We start from the raw sequence: 24,473 nt of genomic DNA, 5'->3' as shown, positions 1-24,473 counted from the left end.
GGTTCTTCACATGTGGTTTGAAGTTACATTTCAGGGGAGAGGTATTGCACTTGGGACTCTAGTGATGTAGGACTCTTTTCCCCAACACATCATTAAATCGCTGCGCTAACTATAAAGGAGCTCTACGGACAAGCGTTGTTACAGGGAACACCTCTTTTGCATATCATTAGTACTCATACGAAGTGCTCGTTAGGGCTGAACATGGCACTCAACGACGCGTTAACTTACATTATGTTAACACCTTGTTACGTCACTAATAGAGTCCTGTGGATCAGGGCCTTAGTGGATTTGTGGCTCAGCTCACACTTCTTCGACTTGGAAACAATATTAATTATAATATCAACCTTTATTCGCCTCTTTAATTTCAGAGACAACCATGTTGATCAGAACACGAGAAAAGTGTGACAATAAAACATACATGGTATCAAAAGGAAGCATACAAATAAAAAAAAACATCATCAATATCTCCACTCTCAGAACCAATCGCCGCCTTCAGGTTTGTGCTCCCAGATCACAAGGTGAAGGAAGAGGCAAGCAGTGCAGGCAGACAACTGCTTCACTGTACGTCTAACTTGGAACACTGAAAGTCAAAAGACAGGACGACACAGATTACATTTATACAACTTAAACTTGTGGACCAGCCAGAGTATCACTGTACAAATCTGATGTCATTTTTTAAAATCAAAATTGTTTCAATATAAAAAGAACTGGTTTTGTCGTAGGTCGTTATGACTTAACGGACGAATGTCAATCGCAGATGAAATTCGACCATACCGTTCCTTAAACGTTGATGGTCTGTTATTCATCTGTAGTATAGTATCACACAGGGAAGGAAGGCTACATAACCAGAGAGGTGTGCAGAGAGCTTATTGCATAGTAGAAGCTTACACACCCACCCTACACAGCTGGTTGGGCTCCTTTTTGTGATGCTACAGTGAAGTGTGCACTACAATTTCATCAATAAAGAATTCTGTTCGTCAATTAACCAGCATTAAAACCTACAAGTCTCCAGGACCGATAATACCAAGAACTTGAAAGTCTAAGGAACATGCCAATTATTTTTTCCCTGTAGTTAACACAGCACACGTGTGATTAAAATATCCTTTTCACAATTTGAAAGAATGAAACACGCGTGTGCTGCCTCTACTATGTTCTAATACTACAATCTAATTGACAAAGTTGAGGTAGTTCTTCCCTAGTGCGGTCTGTGAAATGCAGGATATAAGTCATTACAACTTAGCGAGAGATCAACTCTTATTTAGAGACACTCTCCGTTCCAAGGCTTAACATCGCACATGTAGAAGTATGAACACATTGCTTATTCCAGTGTAACAATTGTTATTGTGTGTGCTTGTTGGTAAGCACAGAGCTTTAACATGTAACGCACACATTGTTTTTGTATTGCGCAGGAGATTTTGGAATATCATTGCTCCTTGGTAAGCCAACAGCAGTTCATAGTACAAATGATGACAAGCTTAGACAAGTCAGTGACTCGACTTCCACACTGCCAAGTTCTGGTGGCGAACTCGCTCTGTAACACGGCCCGGTCCGGTGATTTCTTGGTCACTTTCACAATGCTCATGGTCAGACGCGGGGCCCAAGCAAAGCCTGAAATGGAAGAACAAAATACATAGAAGATTTAGTAGGATGTACAGAAACCTTGAAAGTAATATTTGACTCCCCTTTCATTTTATGCACTGCAGTTCTATGGTATGTTCCCACTCTTGTTGATGGTATACAAGTCTTTGTGTGTGCACCAAATGTTTGGTTTGGTGTCCTTCATTTAAACCGATTCCTCACCGCCCCTGGTTTAATCACCCATCATTTTGTGCAAACTCTCCCTATTTCTGAGAGAGACTCCAACGTAAGATGCTGGAGATTCATTGCAGGCTGCGATACTCTTTAGAGAACCAACATGAGGGTTTTCACAGATGAAATTATAATGTAAGATAGGGGGAGATACATGCATGGAGACAGGGGCGGGGGGAATAGAGGGGCTTACGAGGAGGTGTGCTTCTAAGGCCTCGGGCATGGTCAGTGCTTATGCGCTGACCCGTGCTGAGGCGCGCTCATGCTCGGCACTGAGCCCCTGCAGCCGCAATAAGAGCAGCTTTAGCAGGGGCTCGCTTACGCAAGCGTGCGGAAGCGGAAGTCTTACTAAAATTTTAAATTCAACGCTCAAGGGAGCGCAGGGCCGGTCACGTGAGCGGTTCGCCCAATGAGGGCGAACCAGCTCCGTGATGTCACAGGCCCCCCTCCCCCCCCTGACGGCGCGCGGACCAAGGCCAGGGAAAGCACCCGCTTTCCCTCAGCCTCAGCGCGCCTCCGCACTGGAGAAGGCACTCAGCCTAAGACTGCCGACACGGGGAGGGGGGGCGGGAACCACGCTAGCGAAGGGGGGGTGGGGCTTGCTAGGACACAAATAAAAAGTAATGCTTTTCTTGTTTACACAGAAAATCGCTAAAACATAATGATGCACATATGTTTTATGCACCATAAATAAATGTATATTTTACCATGCGCAATGGTGGATTTTTTCTTCTTCTTAAAACAGCTTCTCTGAACTGTCCCCCCCCCCCCTCCCTAAAACTAAATGTGATCATCCGTAAAAGAAGATTTACAGTATACCTTTCTGGTTCCTAGCAGAATATAGATCAATCGCCTATTTCCTTCACCCTTGTCGTGCAGATTTACAGTCAGGACTAATGAGGTGGTGTGAATTTGCAATTTACAAAGGATCTGTCCTCCACTTCCATAGGCAGTGACATCCCTCCAAAGTGTCAGGTACAAGATGTACCTAAAGAACTATAATTATTGGTCAAACAGATTAAGCCCCTTAAAGCTGCAGTTCAAGCGGTCATAAAAAAAAAAAAAAAATACATTTTTTCCCCCATTCAATATGTTCATCAATACTATCTGCACACCGTGTGTGTGACGTTGTGTGTGTGTATGTGTGTGTGTGTACCAGTTTGCAATATTGTAGGGCGGCCACGAGAGAAAAAAAAAGTTGAGAAATGCTGCTCTAGAATATCTCTAGGAAGTTCAGATCATGAGATACGGATGAATCTGGAAGGGGTTTGGGTTAGACATTAATAAGGGGATGTTTTGACACACTGATTTACCATGGAAACTAATCAGTGAAAATGGGACTCAAATCAGGAACACAGAACTGAAGAGGGCCATTGTTATATTGATTGACAAAGTTCCATAATTGAAAAAAAAGGCCAGTTACACACTTAATAAGGTCATATGGACCACTATCTGAGCAGTCCCATTCTGTACAGTATTATGTATTCTGTCTCTGGGAACAAGACCGGGAAAGGCAGAGGCAGATCAAAAGGAACGTTTTCTCGTTACTGAAAAGACAGTGCTGTTATTGATATGATTTGCTGGCATTATGTCATATTGAAGGCACTGGGCCATATATACTACATTATATATACTAAGCAGTGGTTAGCTGTAAGGCGGCACCTTATTTGAATGGACCATAAGGTGTGTTCCGTCTTGGCCCATTCTCTCCCTTGACCATGTATGTGGGATAAAACCGTTAACTTAGGGAAATAAAAAGTCATGTAGGATGAGGGAAGTGAAGCTTCCACTGTAACACTGTAGTTGGGGAAGAAGGTCCATGGTGCAGAAGAGATCTGGCTAAATGGAGATCTGCTCAGGAGTCTTCTTTGTGTTTGTGGATAAGGGAGACAGAGAACGTACAGATCTGGATAACCTCCGTATACTTAAAACGCTGTTTCAAATTAACGAAAACATTCACATTTCACGGTTGGCAGAATATATATATATATATATATATATATATATATTTAGACTGTAAGCTCCTCGGGGCAGGGACTCCTCTTCCGAAATGTTACTTTTACGTCTAAAGCACTTATTCCCATGATCTGCTATTTATATTATCTGTTATTTATTTGATTATCACATGTATTACTACTGTGAAGCGCTATGTACATTAATGGCGCTATATAAATAAAGACATACAATACAATACATATATATTTTTTTTTTCCACTCATGAATTGATCATCTCCATTCTGCACCTGGTGGAAAGTGTTGTAGACGGGAATCTCGCATGTGTTTCAAACAGGTATGCAGCCAGTCGTAACGTTTTGTTTTGAAATATCTATTGGGATTTGCACCCCTCATAATTAGCTTTAATAATAATTGTTTTTTACTTGTATAGCGCTGTACACAGAATTTTTGCAGGCACGGGTCCCTGACCCATAGAGCTAGCAATTTTTATTTGTAGTGTAAATTAACGGGGTGTCCCTTGGAGCTGATCCATGGCCCCCTGAACTTCGGGGACCCAGTTATTCCCGAGCAGCAAGGCATTGCGATTGTGAGCCCAGATCTTGTGGCCATTCTGTGCCAGCTGGGCAAAACAATATAAAAGATCAACGTGGAATTGCTGCATTAAAGCAGCAGAACAAGATACCGTTTATTTTATTTTTCCCCTTTAATATGTGCATCAATACAATCCACACAATGATAAGTAATTAGCTAAATTGCCGATTGATTCATTCGCCTGTAGTCGATCAGCGAAGATTTGGCTCGGGGGTTCACTAAATAGCTGTCAGTGCAGCAGAAGAGGACCAAAGATGCAAAGTTCTGTGGGGAAGATCATGTGACCATGCAGTCACTAGAAACAATTGGCGCACTGCCAGAGAGGGCAGGGCTTAAAAAGGGGTGTGCCAGAGCCTGTTTCAGAAGAGGAAGGGGGTGTGACTTTGTAAATGGTTGCTATAGAAACAAAAACAAAACAAAAATGCTTGTTACATTATAATACATTAAAAATGTAATTTAGAGTTTTTTGTTTTTAAATGCTACAAGTATTTTCTCATAGTACAGAAGTGATTTATTACAAAAACCCACATGTAGGATATAGCTTGGTCTGCAGCTTTAAGGTGCTTAATCTTTCCTGAGAAGTTTTCCGATGTAAGTCATGCACCATGTTAGCGGTTCTTCTTTACACAACTTCTTGCCGATTTATGTATTTCCTGCTGCAGATCTAGTCTCTAAAAGGGAACACTGTACCCCGAGTACAATGATGTAAAAAGTGGCATCACCACCTTTTTCTAATTTGAAATATTCTGTTGATCAAAATACGCACATCTAACCCTGTCCAACAGTGCTTTCACCAGGGAGGCGCACTGGTTGCCTGTGTCTGTTTCTTTAAAGAAGAAGATAAATACATTTTTATAGAATCTTGCCATATCACAGCAACTGCAAATGCATAAAGCAGGGGGTGTAAAGAAACAGCAGCAGGACTACAGCTCCCAGAAGCCTCTGCTGTGGAGATAAGATTACATTGCAGCCAATCAGTGCAGTCTGTGGACCCAGAGTAAGGCTACAGCCCCAGTGGTCACGGCTGCACATGCGCCGGAGCACCTGGCAGCACATTCACCCGTTTCAGCCGCGACCTGTGGTCTGTGGCTCTGCTTTCAGAGCAGAGCATCCGACAGGGGGGGGGGGGGGGGGCATGGCCATGTTACGCGGCGGCTTCGCCTTCATTGGCTGAACCGCCGTCGTGACCAATGCTGGGCCGCCGCGCCAAAAGACACAACTCTCGTCTTTTGGCCAAGGCGGTTGCGCGTCGCGGCTTGTGAGCGCACGCACACACGCCGACTGGGGCCTGCCCCATAGAGGGCTGTGCCTTGTGTGTGGTGTGCATGCCATCGCGCATGCTGCCGTGGCCACTGGGGACCTAGCCTTATGCAGGCAGAGAGAGGAAGGAGCACGTGGAAATGGGATCCAGGAGGCGGCAGGAGACAGAAAGAGTGCTGTCCCGAGGCTCCTGACCATATCTACAGCGTGTTAGCAGAGACGTCTCTGTATAAGAAAGTGATGCATACCGGAGGTGGCGACAGCGAGTCCGGAGAGGGTAACGATTGAGTGAAGGAGATCCATATCACCTGGGGTTTCCTGGGCAGTGAATAACCTAAGTGGAACCACATCCCGTGGATAACCCCACTACCTTGCAGTATCCTTTTACCATCACATGCTGCTATACACATGCTACACGAGGCCTGCACCTCTAACTATCAATATATTTAAAAAGAGCTCCAACACAGTACCGGCACCAACGGTCAGAATCTGAGCCACCTGGACTGAGCAATAAACGGAGCAATGAACACGGCGGGAGAATTGCGCAGGGGGTACATCATATCTCTCTATGTACATGTGTAATAAGGGTTATTCAGGGCCTCAGAGTAAGAGGGCCCTTGTAGGTTTTATTATTGTGTTCTATCTATCTATTCAATACAGTTAGCCCAACCTATATCTGTAACTGAAGTTGTCTGACCTCAGCCAGGCCTATTGCTGGCTAATACTCATCTACCATACACAGAGGCGGCGGACTCAGACCCCCGTGCTAGTAAAGACAAATAAATATAGGGAAATAAGGAGGGGTTACATACAGGTACAGTACGTCTATTTTAGGATAGAGCAATTAAACATTTCCACTGCTTTTTCCTTAACCATTCTACTGTGCTTTGCTTCCGTAAACAAAAATAATTTCCCCGGAGAAAAATATCCTGTGCCAAGTAGGGCAAAATATGGGCACATCTGAAAATCTGCACCGCTGTTTCTGAGCCCGACCGCAGAACAATGAAGTCATTATATAAAGGAAAGAGAACTGAAGTATTACAAATCGGAGGAGCAGCCGACGCCTGTAACGTGACAGTTCTTATGACCTTGGGGACAACATAAAAGCTGAAAAGCACAGCCTGAAAGCAAGGAAACAAAAATACTGTGCCTGAATAATGTCTCATAATAAACAAACAGAACGAGGCTCGCCTAAATATACAATAATAAAAGGCGGTTACAGTGCAGCGGCTAGAACATCAGGAGCCAATAAGAAGCGGTGGGGAAGAGACGCGGCCACCAATCAATGGTCAACCAGGGCATGGGAATAAGAGATTGTGATTTGAGCTCAATAGCGTAGAGCAGGGATGCGCAATCTTTCCCCAAAGCGCCCCCCTTCCTGCTTCCCTTACTTGGTCGTCCGCCGCGGGTCATGTTGCTATGGCAACGTGACGTCACGCGAAATGATGCCGTGTTGCCGAAGACGAGGTAAGATAAGATAGTTGCAGAGGCCCCACGCGAACCCCCGGCATTTAATTTAAATGCCTTGGGGAAGAGCGGGGCCTCTGCAACCGCCGCGCCCCCCCCCCATTAAAAATCTTGTGTAGAGTATCAAGTGTATAAGATTATTTGGCTTTTAATCATCTTGAATAAAGGGTATTAAACTATTGGAAGGGTTTGTGTGTGGGCTTCTATTTCCTGGCTGTTAACACACGGTAACGCAGCGATAGCATTTAACACTGATGTACGTCCCAACTAAAAATACTTCCTGTAATCCAGTCACCAAGCCTCTGAGCACTTTGGGGGAATAATTGAGGCTAGTGCTTACTTTCATTCTTTAGGTGTACACGACACACAAAAACGACAGATATTAGACATTCACATAAATAATCAATATTCCCAAATATTCGTCTGGAGAGCATCTTCAAGGAAGTTGTTCAAAAGACACCATATTAATCTCGTTAATTTAGTCTCCACATCCAACACGAGATGACACGCGACAATCTTAAACTTTTTGTGAAGCAAACTGACACATTTGCACATCTCTATAACACACGACTATTTATTCTCACAGTGCTAGTTTGTCTCCCATCAAAGCAATTGGGTGGTAAGTCCAGTAATTCCAACCCTGCAGGTGATTGCACCAGTATGCATGATGTTAACATCGGAAAGTGACACTGTACAAGGACTCTCTCTGTGCAATAAGAGGTATTTTGTGGGTATTGTGTAGGAGTGCTCGTTAGGGAGCACCATATGCTTTTAGCATGAATTCCTGGTGCAAGCTTAATTTTAATAGGACAGCATACCTCCTTTGCAGTTGTCATTTTGTTCCGAGTAGACATTCTGTATAGAAGAACTATTCAAATCACCCAACACATGAAATTATCTTGATACTGCTCGTAGTATTTTCAACATTCGTTTTCATGGTGTTCTTTTCCACATACTGTATATTTTGGGGGTGGTGTGTATAAATGCACGATAACGCCCATTGAGACACTCGTGCCTGATCAGGGTTGGAATGCTACACACACAGTACGGCTGCATTTCCCAGGCTCTTGGATACGGCTGCATTTCCCAGGCTCTTGGATACGGCTGCATTTCCCAGGCTCTTGGATACGGCTGCATTTCCCAGGCTCTTGGATACGGCTGCATTTCTCAGGCTCTTGGATACGGCTGCATTTCCCAGGCTCTTGGATACGGCTGCATTTCCCAGGCTCTTGGATATGGCTGCATTTCCCAGGCTCTTGGATACGGCTGCATTTCTCAGGCTCTTGGATACGGCTGCATTTCCCAGGCTCTTGGATACGGCTGCATTTCCCAGGCTCTTGGATATGGCTGCATTTCCCAGGCTCTTGGATACGGCTGCATTTCCCAGGCTCTTGGATACGGCTGCATTTCCCAGGCTCTTGGATACGGCTGCATTTCCCAGGCTCTTGGATACGGCTGCATTTCTCAGGCTCTTGGATACGGCTGCTAATCTCTGTGCATCAGGACCGCAGCTGGCTCTCAGTTGCTGTAGGATTGAGAGTCACAGGGAAAGGCTGGAGGTGGAAGGACTTTCAGACACCAACCCCTTCAAAGTAGTCTTCCAGTGAAGCAAAGAGAGGGATGTGGTAGCTTCTGGTTGTCACATCATGGAACCGAATAAGACCAAAACTTTATTTGCCTGATGCTCCACTCGGTGCCGGCTTGATGGTGATGCCATCGGCGCCACTGCACCGAGCCTCGCACGTGACTTTTGGTCGTCACAGAGTCTCCTTGTACTTGGGTCACTAAAAACTATAAGTGCTTTTGAACAGGGACTCATTGGGCCTGCAAAATTCTAGGTACAGCACTGCGTCATTGGCAGTGGTATCGAAGGGAAAAAAATAACATTACTACATTTTACATCAACAAACAGATAGATCAATTTTAGTCCAGTTATGTTTGGCCAAAAAATAAATCATAGGTACAGTGGTCGCCACATCAGGTCAAAGTAAAAATAGGCAGGTGCACAATTGTGTTTTACAGAAAGAAAGAAACATGTTAAACCTGGACAGGTTATACAAATATAACTCAGGATTCAATAACTATAATCCTCCCAGTGCTAGTAGCCAGTCCGTAATAGCGCACAGAGCTGAAATGAAAAATAACCAGAGGAAGGGTTTCCTGGGAACAGAAAGATTGGATTGTATTTGCAATATTGTTCTTGAATATATTTATTTTGCATCTTACCTCTGTGCGCTGGCTCCGAGTTAGAACTATTCCATTTGGCCTTTTTTGTTAAGCTCACACATATAAAGCACTGTAGGAGCCTTGTACTATACTAGAGGCTGCTTAACATGGTGACTTAATGTTGTATTTTACACACTAATGTATATTTTAATCCAGGGACGGCCAACTCCAGTCCTCAAGCGCTACCAACTGGTCAGGTTTTAAGGGTATCCCTGCTTCAGCACAGGTTGCTCAAATCAGTGGCTCAGTCAATGACCACCTGTGCTGAAGCAGGGATATACCTGGCCTGTTGGTCGCCCTTGAGGACTGGAGTTGGCCAACCCTGTTCATTCATCAAAATGTATTTCACACAAACACAGTGCCTACCTATGTATTACACAAGGTTTCATACCTACCTATGTATTACACTAGGTATATACACTAGGTGTGGTTAAAAATAAAATAACACAAAGATCCTAATATGCTATATTGCTGTTACAATTCTCTCATTTTCAAACAAATGGACATACTGTATTAAACTGTACAGAAAAGTACAATTTCCTGCTGCTAGAAAATGCAGCACACACCAAACATCACTTTCCATTTTCAAGGCCCCAGAAAAGGCTTGTCGTGGTGCACTGGTACCCCCATTAGAAAACAAAAATCCCTGCGGATTTGACATATTCAAACTTCCCCCCTCATAGATGTCACAAAAGCATCTCATTACCCTTCAATTAGCTCAATTTTCCAGGGAGACCGAGAGGAAGTGGAATGTCTAGCTCTGGGGGTGCAGGGATATTAGTGACTCACAGTTTCTTGGCTACGTTACACACCAGCACCTGTCCACAGCCATCAGCTGCAAGAACTCCGTCAGAGCCAAGTCCTACGTGGAAACGTTAGGCAGTGTGGAGCTGGCTATCCGTCTTGGGTTTATAGGCTTGTCTGGAATGTCACTAAATAGATCTGATGGGCGATTTGGTTTAAAGATCTTGTTTTCTACTAATTGTAATATCATGGTTTTGAGCGCACGAATGGAAGACTTTTGAGTTCTTCTCGTCCCCCTCCCCCCCTTCACTGTCAGAGAAGTTTGAAACAGGCGGATGGATTCAATACTGCCAAGTGTTGCAAGTAATGTTTTTTTGATAATCTTTAAGATAGAAGTGCCAATGAAGCACACTCATATAAACAGATGGCCATTAACAGGCATATAAAAAGCAAATTGCGATGGGCTAGTTGGGTTTGGAACACGGTACTCGTTTGTTTGAAATGTCTTTGTTTGTTGTTCTGTGCATATGCCGAGAACAGAACTTTCCCAGATGTCTAAAGAACTGCTTACACATCCCAAAAGCTCTACTACACAGACAATGAAAGCATATTCCTGCGCCCGAGGCTCAGAACGTCCTTAGTAAAACTCCTGGCCCTTACCTGCGATTCTTCATCTTTTGCAGCTGGCGATCCGTTTGCGGCTGAGTCACTTTCTAAAACATAATTGTTCAGTTTCTTGTACTTCTTCATGATTAAACTGTCCACCACCCAGAACATTATTGCCTTGAATAAAAAGGAAGAACACGTGCAATACTAGTTACAAAAAGCAGAACAGGTTTTGTGCCTGAACGAATGTCAGGCAGTATAAAATGAATAAAGGAACTACAAATAGAAAGGGGATGCCCTTTAAGGATATGCCTAATACTGGAGTGGCCAACTCCAGTCCTCAAGGGCCGCCAACAGGTCAGGTTTTAAGGATATCATCCCTGCTTCAGCACAGGTGGCTCAGGTCATTGACTCTGTCATGGGCACCCCTGGTCTAATACAGCATCATGGACAGGATCAATAGCGATTTATCAGCGTCATTGTTTCCGTCCGCATAGCAGCCTTTCCCAAGATTAGATGAAATGAATCAATTACAATAAAGTTTAGCATATGTTGTAAGGCATATCAAGGCATTTCGATATAATATTACAACAACTTGTATGCTGGTTCTAACTTCCGTCCCTTCGATAACTGTAAAAATACCAATACAATGAAGGAATAGCCAGTTGGGAAGATTGCAAGATGCTCAACCACACATAAATAAATAAATATATATACATACACGTGTGTGTGTGTGTGTGTGTGTGTGTGTACAGTATATATTATCACATATCTAAAGCGTTCCAGTGGAAAAGGTGCTATTTTCTGGTATTACTGTGATTGCCTGAAATGCAAAACAGAGTTTGAATTTTCAATACTGTAACTGTTTCTGCCCTGAGAAATCCTTCTTTTAATTACATCATTAAAAAATAGAAGCCAGGCCTGCTGCAGGTGTATAATGCATTAAGGACGCATGCGCTGCAGGTCTCAGAGGATGGCCGTTGAGGCTGAAATTTAAATGTGGCGCCCCTGACGTAGATTTGCAATTAACCTTCAGATCTTGTCGTGCAAGGCAGGGCCGGTGCTTGGGATACAAGTTCTCAGTGCGGCTTTTCCCCAGTAAAAGGCTTCGACACAATATTCTAAATATGGAGATGATGTTGGGATTCGCAGCGCTCCACTTACGTTGACTATAAAAGGTACCACCAGCATTACCAGGACGAGCTCCAGCTGAGGGTCTGGAATGTAATCCAACAGAATCTCCTGAAGCTGCACAGGGAAACAGGACAAAGGGAGAGGGAAAGACATTGGAGAAACAAACTTGTCACATTGGAGGCTTCCCAGTCAAAGGCGTGATTGTAGCCCTCCCTTAAATACAAGCACTGGGACATTAACGCCTGACACCCAGCATCGTAAACACTTACATACTGAAGTTATTCAATATACATCTGTAAAATATCATCATCGTTTTAGTAAGCCCAAGCACCGATCAAGTGCCTTGTTGCTATCTAGCAACTTCTCTTGTGGTATATAGAAGAAAAAAAAACAGTATCAACACTAGGCTACTTTAACCCCACAAAGGCCAAAGAACAGATTTATAGGTGTACACACTGGCACAGAGGGGGTTACAGCTTCTCTTTGAAAGCAGTAGCCTTAAATCAGGAAGCTATATTATAGATCCAATGGGAAAGCACTTAACAGCCAAGTCCTTTCTAACCCTTAATTTGCCATTTAATATAATAGGTTTTTCAATTGGCCCAGAAAACAGTATGGTCACAAGGCAAATACCAGGGGAAATTAAATGTATCGCATTGGTAATAATATGGCAAGCGACATCCAGCGAACAGCTGCGAAGATGAAGATATTAATCAGCGGTGAGAATGAAGGAATGCAGCGCCCTATTCCTAGTTCCAGGGACTTCCTGGTTCCCGAGAGAATAACCTTTTAATGGGCTGGTCACCTTGCACCACACCTTAGAGCAAGGGTGCTCAATTCCAGTCGTCAAGACCTTCCCAATAGGTCAGGTTTTCGACTGAGCCACTGATGGAGTCACCTGTGCTGAAGCAGGGATATCCTGAAAACCTGACTTGTTGGGGGGGTTTGAGGAGTGGAGTTGAGCAGCCCTGTCTTAGGCCTCGGGCATAGTCAGCGCTTATGCGCTGACCCGTGCTGAGGCGCGCTCACGCTCGGCACTGAGCCCCTGCAGCCGCAATGAGAGCGGCTTTAGCAGGGGCTCGTTTCCGCAAGCGTGCGGAAGCGTAAGTCTTACTAAAATTTTAAATTCACGCACTCAAGGGAGCGCAGAGCTGGTCACGTGAGCGGTTCGCCCAATGAGGGCGAACCAGCTCCGTGACGTTACAGGCCACCCCCTCCGACACGCCCCCGGACCAAGGCCAGGGAAAGCACCCGCATTCCCTCAGCCTCCGCGCGCCTCAGCACGGGAGAAGGCACCCTGGACGCAGCCTTAGAGTACAGAGGATTGCAGCTGTAAGAGCGGGAACACAAATTAACTAAAGGTTGCATGTCTGCGAGCATGTATTCTTAAGCATACATCAGTGCAGAATGAGAACAATTATACGCGTGAGCCAAGCAATCAGTGGTGGTATTTTCCCACAATACATCGGTTTTCTATATGCTGTAGTATGCACTATATACAGCGAGTGCATTGCAATACCAACAGATAGAGTGTTTTTATCCCGACCCACTGGGTATGGTGCAGGTGAGGGGTCTTTGTTCCTGACCTCGATAGTTTAGGTTAGAAGTGCACTTCTTATAGCACTTATTAAATCACAGAGAGCAATGAGCAGGTCTGTCAAAGCAAACGGTGCTATGGCTAGAGCCGGTTTATATATGCAGACATACCACCCTGAAGAATAAACTGCATGCATTCCTACTGTTCAGCAGTGAAGGAATATTAATACCCTCAACTCAGCAACTCAGATTACAGTTGTAGTTAAATCACATTAGCGCAACTGGCTTTCCCAAAGAGATTCAATAACCACTCAAGTGAAACAGTTACTCATCCGTGCCTTTTAATAAATGAGTAACAAACAAAAGTCCCAGCACACACGGTCTGAAAGAAAAGTAGTACAGTACTATGGAAAATGCCACTAGAAAGCAGAGCTGTAATATAAACACAAGATAAGGCAGGGAGTAATGCAGGGAGTAATGCAGGGAGTAATGCAGCACAAATGTTTTAGAATCCAACAACAATAAAGTGGTGATTTGGGTAAACACAGAAGGGAAAAAGGGGGGGAAAAAAGAAGAAAAGAAAAGGGGGATCAACACAACAGGGGTAGGATAATAAGTGGCGCAACGTAATATTTCGGTGGGCATTATCCTACCCCTGTTGTGTTGACCCCCCTTTTCTTTTTTCCCCTTTTTCCTTGCTGTGTTTACCCCAATCACCACTTTATTGTTGTTGGATTTTAAAACATTTGTGCTGCATTACTCCCTGCATTACTCCCAGCATTACTCCCTGCATTATCTTGTGTTTATATTAAATCTCTGCGTTCTAGTGGCATTTTCCATAGTACTACTTTTCTTTCAGACAGTGTGTGCTGGGACGTTTGTTTGTTACTGTTGGTTAGGGGGTTTGGGGTCCTCTTAGTCCTGTTGGCACCCTGCAGTTTCATTGGTATATTTTCCAGAGAGTGCTGTCTACACTATATATTTTGCTTTTAATAAATGAGTGTTTCGAAAAAGTATCGCCCTGCACTTTTAGCTGCTTGAAAGCAAAGGGAAAAAGTAGAGCAGCAATTTCCTGTAACTACACAGGTTCACAAATAAATGGCTCCATTAGATGAGAGATTTTGGAAAGAAAATACAAACATTTAATTGCCATGCGAACAAGATTACAAAATAAAAATGGGCTGGTTTTCTATTAGGCTGCGCCCCCGCTGGCGCTGAGCGCGCTCGTGCTTGAGACCGGTGACGTCACCAGCTCTCCAAGCATGAGCGCCGGGTGTCCTGGCTATTTTGCAAGCGCGCGCAGGGGGGCATTGAGCGCGCTTGAAAGTTAGATTTTTTTGTTTACTCAAGCGCCAAGCTTCGGTGAGCATGCGCGCCCACGCACCGCGTGAGCGGGGACATGCACATATACATTTATGTGATTAAAAGCGGCAAGCACCGCACGCTCGGCCAGGCTCCCTGCTGGCGTGCTGAGGCACGCTGAGACTCAGGGAAAGCGGGTGCTTTCCCTGGCCTTGCGGTTGCTTACCGCACGCGCTGTCAGTGGGCCTGTCAGGGGGCGTGCCGGGGGCGGGCGCGTCACTGGCCGGGGGCGGGCCAGTGTTGTCACGGAGCTGGTTCGCCCTCATTGGGCGAACCGCTCACGTGACCGGCCTGTCGCGCCGGCAAGTGGGGGAATTTTAAATTCCCCTAAGACCTGCGCTTACGCGCGCTTGCGGAAGCGTTGGTGAGCCCCTACTAAAGCCGCTCTAATTGCGGCTGTAGGGGCTCAGTGCTGAGCGGGAGCGCGCCTCAGCGCGCTTCCGCCAGCAAGCAAGGAACATGGCCGAGGCCTTACAGTGATCACATGGTCCTGGATCTCACCCGGCTAAATGTTCTTTTTCCATTATCACCATCTACAGCTTCAGAAAATGCCCTATAACTTTGCTGGAGGCCACTGACAGTCAAGGACTTCATTCAACATGCTCGGCTTCTTTTAGCAATGTTTCTCCCATACTTATGGCAGGCAGGAGCTTAGAGGGCTCCGTGTTAAAATGGATAAGAAGTAAAAAGTGACACAGTGTGCTCATTTGCATGCCATTACCCAGAATCCCTGGCTGCAGCGGAAGTGCTGTTTTCTAAGTGATAATGAGGAAAGACAGGGTTGTAGACCTGTCTGAGACGTGTGAATGTGCTCATCAGTGGGGTTTTGATTTACCAAGAATGATAAAATGATGCCTTACCTTTGTCCAGCCTGGAATGAGCAAAACAAGGCTGATTATGGTCTTCTCAATCACCATTATCAATAGGTACAGAACGCACTGTCCTAACCAGGCAGCAGCTTGTGGAGGGTCACCTAGAATAGAAAGGCCATTTAAAGCACAGTACCACTTGGTAAGATTCAGTAAAGAGAAGCCAAGACATTCAGAGTATTTTCACATGGGATTGAAAAAGTGATGAAAAAATACAGTATATCTGGAATCATAGTTATTTCATGATGAAACCCAACGCTAAATGAGACATTGGATATAAATAAGGGGTTTTCATACTCTTCCATATCACGGACCTCTTCAGCATCAATGATGGTTTGGAAGACCATCATGTTCCCGCTTCTCTCTGTTCATACAATACATGCAAGACACCGGGCATTTAGCCTGCATATAAAAAGCCCGCCTTTAGTATTAGTAGAAAAATGACGCCACAGGGTCACGTCATATTGCCATGGCAACGCGACGTTGTGACGTCATAAAACGCTGGATAAAAGGTAAGGGGGGAGAGCAGGCAGGGGGGCGCAGACAAAAATGTTTGCGCACCCAATGACCTACACTACACAGGGGAAGTGTCCAGTGATCACACCTGAGATCCCCGGGAACTATACTAATTTAATTTGCAACATACAGCTCAACCCCTTTATAACGCTGTGCTTGGGGTGCAAAGAATCACATTGCGTTATAAGCGGATCACGTTAGAAATAATGTACAATTGTATGCATTCTACAATAAAGTATTAAAAATACCAATAATTGTGTTGTCAAGTATTCATAAATCCGAAAACTGGGAGCAACGCTTGCACCGCGGTATAAGTGGATTTACGTTGTAACGGCTGGCGTTATAACAGGGTTGCGCTGTATATATTGAAATGATGTGCATTGCCCAGGTATCTCAGGGGGTGTTCAGATATCTCCCGACAGAGTACAGGTCAATCTATTTTGAGCACTCTCCAGAATGGTCTCCTAGTAAGGCGTTAACGGAGAAAAAAACATCCGTTCCTGTTTTAGGTAACGTCACGTTATTTGCCCTGATTTAATGCCGCTTCGTGAATCTGGCCCATATCATCTTATATCAGAGGGCACTCAAAAATTACCTCTACTGGCGGCCGCCATCAGTTACCCAACACAATGCCTTCTTCAAAATGGCGTCCGATAGTGAATCGTCGTAAAAGCAAAACTCATTTTAACAGGTCTTAATTATTGTCGTCATGTTGAATATTTGTGTCAGATAAAAGTGTTTTGACGTCGGAAAGCAACCCCCTGTACAAAGCGTCGGAAAACAAAATGTCGGAAAGCGAGGGTCGCCTGTACTTTTCAAACATGAAACAAACAAAATTCTTCTTTAGCATCCAAATTATCTATCTGTGGTTTGGTAAAAAGCCCTTTAGAAAATTGGAATAAGCATTAGCAAACCCAGAGGCGCCAGATTCACACATTTCTACTGAAGAGAGCAACAGATACCTTTGAATAGTTTTTGTATATTCCTAAATCTAGACTTGGCTGTATGGAGCTGCTTAGGTTGCTGGCAAAAGGCAATTGTGGAAGTCCAAATAAATGGTCATTTTGAATATTTATATCTTAATCCCAGGAGGAGGTTTTGAAGACTGGAATAGATTTGCAAAACCTGTTTCACATGTGGATACTCTTGAGGTTTTTCTGGAGAAACTCACCATTTCCGAAATAATTTTATTGTCAAATTGGCTAGTAACTTTCTATTTTGAATTAATACCAATGTGACATTTTGCCAGTAATGTGATTTCCCAAAATGTCCTTTATAGTTCATCCCTCATCACAATGATATAATATTACCTTTGACATGAACCCTGAACAAGCTTTATAAATGACTGCCTCACATTAGATTTCTGGGCATACATTTGCAAACATACAAAACAAAAAATTCTTCATGCTTCTACTTTACGTACTAATACATATTCAAACCCGCCCTACTGCAACAATCCTACCTATTTGTATCTTGTGAATTACGATGCATCACTTCTCGATGGAAACACTGGATTCAAGTATATTAGCTACCTATGTTTGTCTGACTAATGATTGATGGCACCTTAATTACTTTGCAAACAAAAATACACAGCAAACCTAGAACGAGCACATTTACCTGGGGCAAGCAGTACTGGCAAACAGTCTCATCACGAATAGCCAAGATAAAAAGAAAACACCTTTGTTTGCCGTGGTAATGTTACATGATTTTTATAAAAGATCTCTAAAAATCTAAAAAAAAAAAAAAACCGCGTGTGCCAAGCACGCGCATTGTAAGTGAAACTTTGGTGTTTTGTCACTGAAATTGTATTTTTTTTAATAATTTTGGTGGAAAGAATTTTTTTCCCCTGCAGAAATTACAAAAGTTTTCCATTCAATGAAAATCATCAAAATCATAGTACTATTTCAGTGACAAAATGACCAAGCTGCCACGCCAGCGAAACGCGTTGAGTGAACCTGCAGCAGTTCAGAAGTGTGCCAGACCAGCCCCAGAACCCGTAAGGATCCATTCTGCGTTCGCCGACGAAACCGGAAGTGACGCGATGGGCCGAACCGGAAGTGACGCGACCTCGGGAGGGGGGTGGATGGAGTACACCTATGCTGCGCAACAATTGTTACGTGTCTAAGCACATGTTGATCATGTAAGTGCAATACTAATTGCCTTTTCAATATATCCATAGTGAACATACAGTGTTGCACTAGAGTTGTCTTTATTTTCATTTCCATTGAGGGTTCGTCCTGCTATCATCTGGGAGTGTGTACAAGCAAGACCCCCCTGCACATTGCTGAATCTACCCACCACATCTATTGCCAAATACAGGCTGTAATACCACTGGGAGAATGTGAGTTCCCATTCATGATTCCTGCTCAGATTGCTGTATTCATTTAGACATATTGCACTATTTTGTTATTCTTTCCCTTACATGTTTATGGTGATACCTGCGCTCCACACAAGTTTCTCCACACCAGTCACTAGATACAATTGGTGCACTGCTAGAGAGAGGGCAGGGCTCAAAACGGGTGTGCCTGAGCCTGTTTCAGAAGAGGAAGGGGATGTGACTTTGTAAAGGGTTGCTATAGACACAAAAAATGCTCGTTACTTTATAATACATTAAAAATGTCATTCAGAGGAGGTTTTGTTTTTTTAATGCTACAAGTATTTTCTCATAGTACAGAACAGATTTATTTTTTTAAACACACATTTATGATACTGCTTCGTCTGCAGCTTTAAGTTCAACCCATTGCCAAATCTCATTTAGGCGATATAAGTCTGCTATATTTATTTTTCAATAAGAGCCAAGATACCAATTAACATGCCAGTGCCAGATAGCAAGGTATTGTGTAATGGAGCACACACCAAGTAACATATTTGACATTTATTCTGTAGCTGCCAGTGAACACTATTCTATTGTTCTTTTTTTTTTTGTTTTAAGTTTCACTATCACCGATAATACTTAACACGACTATCTCATTGCTTACTCGATTCTGTTTAACGGATACCTGTTCATTATGGCAAAGTACATATGCTAAAGTTACCATATGGTGTTAAGCATCATTGCACTTTAAGATCCATTTACTGCACACGAATAAGACTTGCACTCAGATCAGGCCCGGTCAGCCTCATTTAACCCCTTTGGGCCTTACTATGAATCAAACGGCCTGTTACTTTCTTTTAAAAGTTAGTCACACCTCCGACCACCAGACTTGGTACTAAGGGGAAGGGTACGTTTAATGGACTGAATAAAAAATAACTAAATGTTGCCAGGTCACCTGATGGCTACTATTGTACACAATGGGCTGGCAGTAAACCCTGGTATTAACAGGCTTGCAGTAGTTGTTATGGGGTTTTCCCCCTCCTCTTTGGTACTGCACTTGAGTGACAGCAAGGGGTGGTACATCCTTTTGTAGCTGGGACAACGGAGCAGGACCGCCCTCAAGTTAGTAGTGTCCTTCCCCCTATGAAAAAGGCAGGTCACACAACTGGGAGCCTGAGATTGTGGCCTTCCCATGTGCTCTTCCATCCGGGGGAGAGTGTGACCATACCTCTGCTAGGGAGGTGGGGAAGAGCTAGAACAGCTGCGGGCGCCCTTGGTCTGTAGTGGTGGTCCAGGGACCATCATTCAGCGAGAGCTGAGTATACTGCATCGGGCAGAAGCTGTACAGAGAGAATAAACCGTCCCTGTTATATACCTCCTGCCTGGTGCGTGACCTTACTGGAGGAAGACGTAATAAGTTCTACCGTGGGAGATCACCTACAGTTCCTGGAGTCCACGGCAGATGGAGGCGCTGCACTGCTAAAGAGATATGTGGGGTATGAACCCCAGAAGCCTGATCCTGTGTCCCCACTACCAGCAGGTATATGCACCATACACCGTAGTAATGGACAAATCTCCCACCGGGTGAGGGAAACACTGTTACACAAACATGCAAAAAAGCATTTAATTTTATTGTAATAGTCTTTAAAGTTGCATACTTTCCAACTGCACTACGTATCATGTAATCTACTAAGTTATATGCCTCGTTCCCCCTGAAAAGCAGGTGTTTATATTATACCACTTCTTTCTGGCAGCGTGTAAGAGCCGAGCTGGCCTCCTGGCCCCATTATGTTAGATTTGCGTGTAGTAAGCTGCCCACATTAAGTTGTCTCACTTACTTGAGAAGTTCTTCTATCCCGCACAGACAGAGGAAGAGCTAGAAGGGGAATTGTTTGCATGTGCCCACCGCTGGGGAGTCCAACATTGCCGTGGAAATGTTCGGAAGACATGTACAAGTATCCACTTCCCTCTCCGTTGACGGGGCCAGAGGCGATGTCATTGTTATGGTGGGTCAAGCAAGATTAACATTATCCCCACCTAAACCAGAGCCTGCACTGCGAATGTATCAAAGATGTAACCTGTTTAACCTATCCCTGCCAACATTCACTTTGGTCCCGAGTTGCACTGCCTCTTTAAACACAGTAAATTAACTCTTGAGTGGCAGTTTGGCCTACAATGCATGGACAGGGTTAAAAGACGCATTCTGAAGCTAGCGAGTGCCAAAAAGTTCTTCTGCGGTCACCGTGTTCAAATATGAATGATAACTTGTTGGTGCTTTTCCTGCGCGGCACAGCCTGCAGCTGCTTGAATGTTTGCAGATGTTGCTGAAATCAAATCTCTGATTTTTGTAGCCAAGCAACTGCAGTATATTCCAATGGCTCTGTTATTGCTCCTTCATGCTGAAACAAAGCAAATGTTTTTACCTGATCCAGGGGGGTCCCTGACCCACAGTCCTTGACCTTCGGACGCGAGTGTGACATACCCTGTATATCATGACACGTCGCTGGTTTTCTAGGGTTAGAATCAGCTCTCCAATCTGTACGCAAGGGGAGGAGCTGCCCCTTCCATCAGCGTCTCCATAATAGCGATCACATGATCAGCGCGTGCCAGAGGTGGCCGGTGGCCGCAGAGCGGGCAGGATCCTGCGTCGCTGAAGAGGTTAAGCAGTAAATATCTGGTTCGCCCCAATCTTTTGACTTAGCCAGGTTATGCCCTGAAGAAGCCCAACGTTCTGCTTAATTCATTAGACCTTTTATTGCAACATCACTTTGAAAGTACTTTAGAAAACAATAGCTGACAGGGAGGGTATTTCCTACTTTGAAGTTACCGTCCGAGTTCAGGATCCTAGGACATTCATGTAACAAACAGGATATATCCAGCCCGCATCTCCGGGTACAGAGAAAAAAAAAATATATATATAAACATTTGTTTGTTTTGTTTTTTTGTTAAACCGAGTCCGATACTGGAGTTTCCAAAATCATCAGATGAAGAGTACAGGCATACCCCGCTTTAACATACGCAATGGGACCGGAGCATGTATGTAAAGTGAAAATGTACTTAAAGTGAAGCACTACTTTTTTTCCACTTTACGATGCATGTACTGTACGGCAATCGTCATATACGTGCATAACTGATGTAAATAACACATTTGTAACCAAAATAAATATAGTAAGCTTTATAGAAAGAAAATCTTTAATGTCAGCTGATTTTTTTCTTACTAGTGCTGGCAGATGCAAAATGGATGAACGGAAAATTATGTAAAAATTATGTCAATTACCCCACTCACTCAATCCCCCCCACAAAATACATACCAAAACCCCCCACCCCTCTAAATACATGTAATCCCACCCCGCAATACATAATAAAAATACCCGATCCTGCCAATACATTTTAAAAAGACCCCCACCGCCTCAATACATTTTTTTTTTAAAAACACCGCCTCAATACATTTTTAAAAGATTCCCCCCCACCCCCCATACAAAAATCGGGCCGCACGGGTAAAATCATCACATCTCCTCCAACATCCCTCATATCACCACCCTGCGTCTCCCATATATCACCCCCACTGCATGTCCCTCACATCACCCCCCCTGCATGTCCCTCACATCATCCCCCCCGTGCATGTCCCTCACATCATCCTCCCCCCCTGCATGTCCCTCACATCCCCCCCCCCTGCATGTCCCTCACATCATCCCCACCCCTGCATGTCCCTCACATCATCCCCCCCTGCATGTCCCTCACATCATCCCCCCCCTGCATGTCCCTCACATCCTCCCCCCCCTGCATGTCCCTCACATCATCACCCCCCCTGCATGTCCCTCACATCATCCCAACCCCTGCATGCCCCTCACATCACCCCCCCTGCATGTCCCTCACATCATCCCCCCCTGCATGTCCCTCACATCATCCCCCCCCTGCATGTCCCTCACATCATCACCCCCCCTGCATGTCCCTCACATCATCCCCACCCCTGCATGCCCCTCACATCACCCCCCCTGCATGTCCCTCACATCACCCCCCCTGCATGTCCCTCACATCACCCCCCCTGCATGTCCCTCACATCACCCCCCCTGCATGTCCCTCACATCATCCCCCCCTGCATGTCCCTCACATCACCCCCCCCCTGCATGTCCCTCACATCACCCCCCTCCCTGCATGTCCCTCACATCACCCCCCCATGTCCCTCACATCAACCCCCCCCATGTCCCTCACATCAACCCCCCCCATGTCCCTCACATCATTCCCCCCTGCATGTCCCTCACATCACCCCCCTCCCTGCATGTCCCTCACATCACCCCCCATGTCCCTCACATCAACCCCCCCCCATGTCCCTCACATCAACCCCCCCATGTCCCTCCTCCCTTTCTTCCCCTACCTGAAGCAGCGTGCAGGTTGCGGGCGGCAGAAGCATGGCAGTAAGCGGAGGCTCTGAGCGGGCTCGGGGGGGGGGGTGATCGGAAGAGCCAGGGGGGGGATGGGGGGGTGATCGGAAGAGCCAGGGGGGTGGGGGGGTGATCGGAAGAGCCAGGGGGGTGGGGGGGTGATCGGAAGAGCCAGGGGGGTGGGGGGGGTGATCGGAAGAGCCAGGGGGGGTGGGGGGTGATCTGAAGAGACAGGGGGGTGGGGGGAGTGATCGGAAGGACCAGGGGGGGTGGGGGATTGATCTGAAGAGACAGGGGGGTGGGGGGAGTGATCGGAAGGACCAGGGGGGGTGGGGGGGGTGATCGGAAGGACCAGGGGGGGTGGGGGGGGGTGATCGGAAGAGCCAGGGGGGGTGGGGGGTGATCTGAAGAGACAGGGGGGTGGGGGGAGTGATCGGAAGGACCAGGGGGGGTGGGGGATGATCGGAAGAGCCAGGGGGGTGATCTGAAGAGCCAGGGGAGGTGGGGGGTGTTCGTAAGAGCCAGGCATTGGATGAGCCGGGGAAAGGAAGAGCCAGGGGGAAGCTGGGGAACTGAAGAGCTAGGGGAGCCGGGTAAAGGAAGCGCCGGGGAGAGGAAGAGAGGGCACACCGCCGCAGCATGCGCACGCTGCCCCCTGGTGTCCGTACTCGCGAAGCATGTGTACGTACACAGGGGGTAAGGTGCAATTTAAAAAAAATGTACGTACTTGTGAGTGTACGTAAAACGGGGTATGCCTGTATAGTGAGAGCATTATAACTTTGATCAGCTATAAAACGCTTCCTAAATAATGAATGGAGCTGACACTTCTCACTTGCATTGTGGAAGGAGAAGCAGTGGTTTAAGAATAATGGTAATGGGTGTGGGGTGTTAGAGGGCAGGGGGGGTGTTGCAGTACCGGGGAGGGTCGCGGTACCAGTACAAACCGATTTTTTTTCTTTTTTGGTATTAGAAATGTCAAAGTCAGAATAAGTAGCACGTACAAGGTAAAAAATCAAGTCATGAAACCTAGTTATCTACATTTTGATGAAACCTGCTGTGCTGAATCCATTGCCAGGAGACTGCCAGACAAGTCACCACACACATTCTCACTCGACACTAATAAAATCCCTCACTGCGTAGGAGGGATGATGTGGATACACTGCAGGGAGCCGGTACTGTGCATTGTCAGCTAGTCCGGCATCATTTAAGACAGACAACTTGGAGTATAGCACACAGGCACATAGCACAGATACATACCAAGTGACCACGGCACATTCATTAGCCATTTTAGGTTGAACTCGATGGACGCATGTCTTTTTTTCAACCTCATCTACTATGTAACTATGTCGTGGCCAAGAGCTGCTTAGCACTTCAACCGTTGTTTGATTACTAAAGACTTTACTTTTAAGTGACTTGGTGGAAGTCTGACTTGTCAACTCTCTGGAATCAGCCTCACTCAGTCATAGCACCAACTATATATTCAACCATATAGCACAGATGTCAGTGGAGTCTCATGGAGAACGGTCAATACTGTTGGCTCATTTCCACTGCTCTCTAAATTGTGATAACCAAGCTGGCAGAGAGGACAGATCGACAGAAGGAAAGTGTATTAGCTCTTGATAAGGAACTCTTCATTTTCGCAGTTTTATGGGTGGTCCTATAAGAATTGGAACAATCGACAACAGTGTGTCTGTTATCAGG

General features: G+C 45.3%; 1 protein-coding gene across 1 annotated transcript in view; it reads right to left on the bottom strand.

Annotated features, from left to right (window-relative positions):
* Positions 1–327: 327 nt before the first annotated feature.
* The window catches only part of LOC142494628 (store-operated calcium entry regulator STIMATE-like), a 55,118-nt gene continuing 30,972 nt past the window's right edge, over positions 328–24,473 (bottom strand). The window contains exons 5-8 of the mRNA XM_075599059.1: positions 15,552–15,664; positions 11,824–11,907; positions 10,714–10,836; positions 328–1,608 (exon numbers count right to left, since the gene is read on the bottom strand). Of these exons, the coding sequence (XP_075455174.1) occupies positions 1,585–1,608; positions 10,714–10,836; positions 11,824–11,907; positions 15,552–15,664 (344 nt within the window). The 3' untranslated portion in view covers positions 328–1,584. The remainder of the gene's footprint in view (positions 1,609–10,713; positions 10,837–11,823; positions 11,908–15,551; positions 15,665–24,473) is intronic.

The sequence above is a fragment of the Ascaphus truei genome, chromosome 5, assembly GCF_040206685.1.
Source record: "Ascaphus truei isolate aAscTru1 chromosome 5, aAscTru1.hap1, whole genome shotgun sequence".
Taxonomy (NCBI): Eukaryota; Metazoa; Chordata; class Amphibia; order Anura; family Ascaphidae; genus Ascaphus; species Ascaphus truei.
This window is presented reverse-complemented; position numbering and strand designations above follow the sequence as displayed.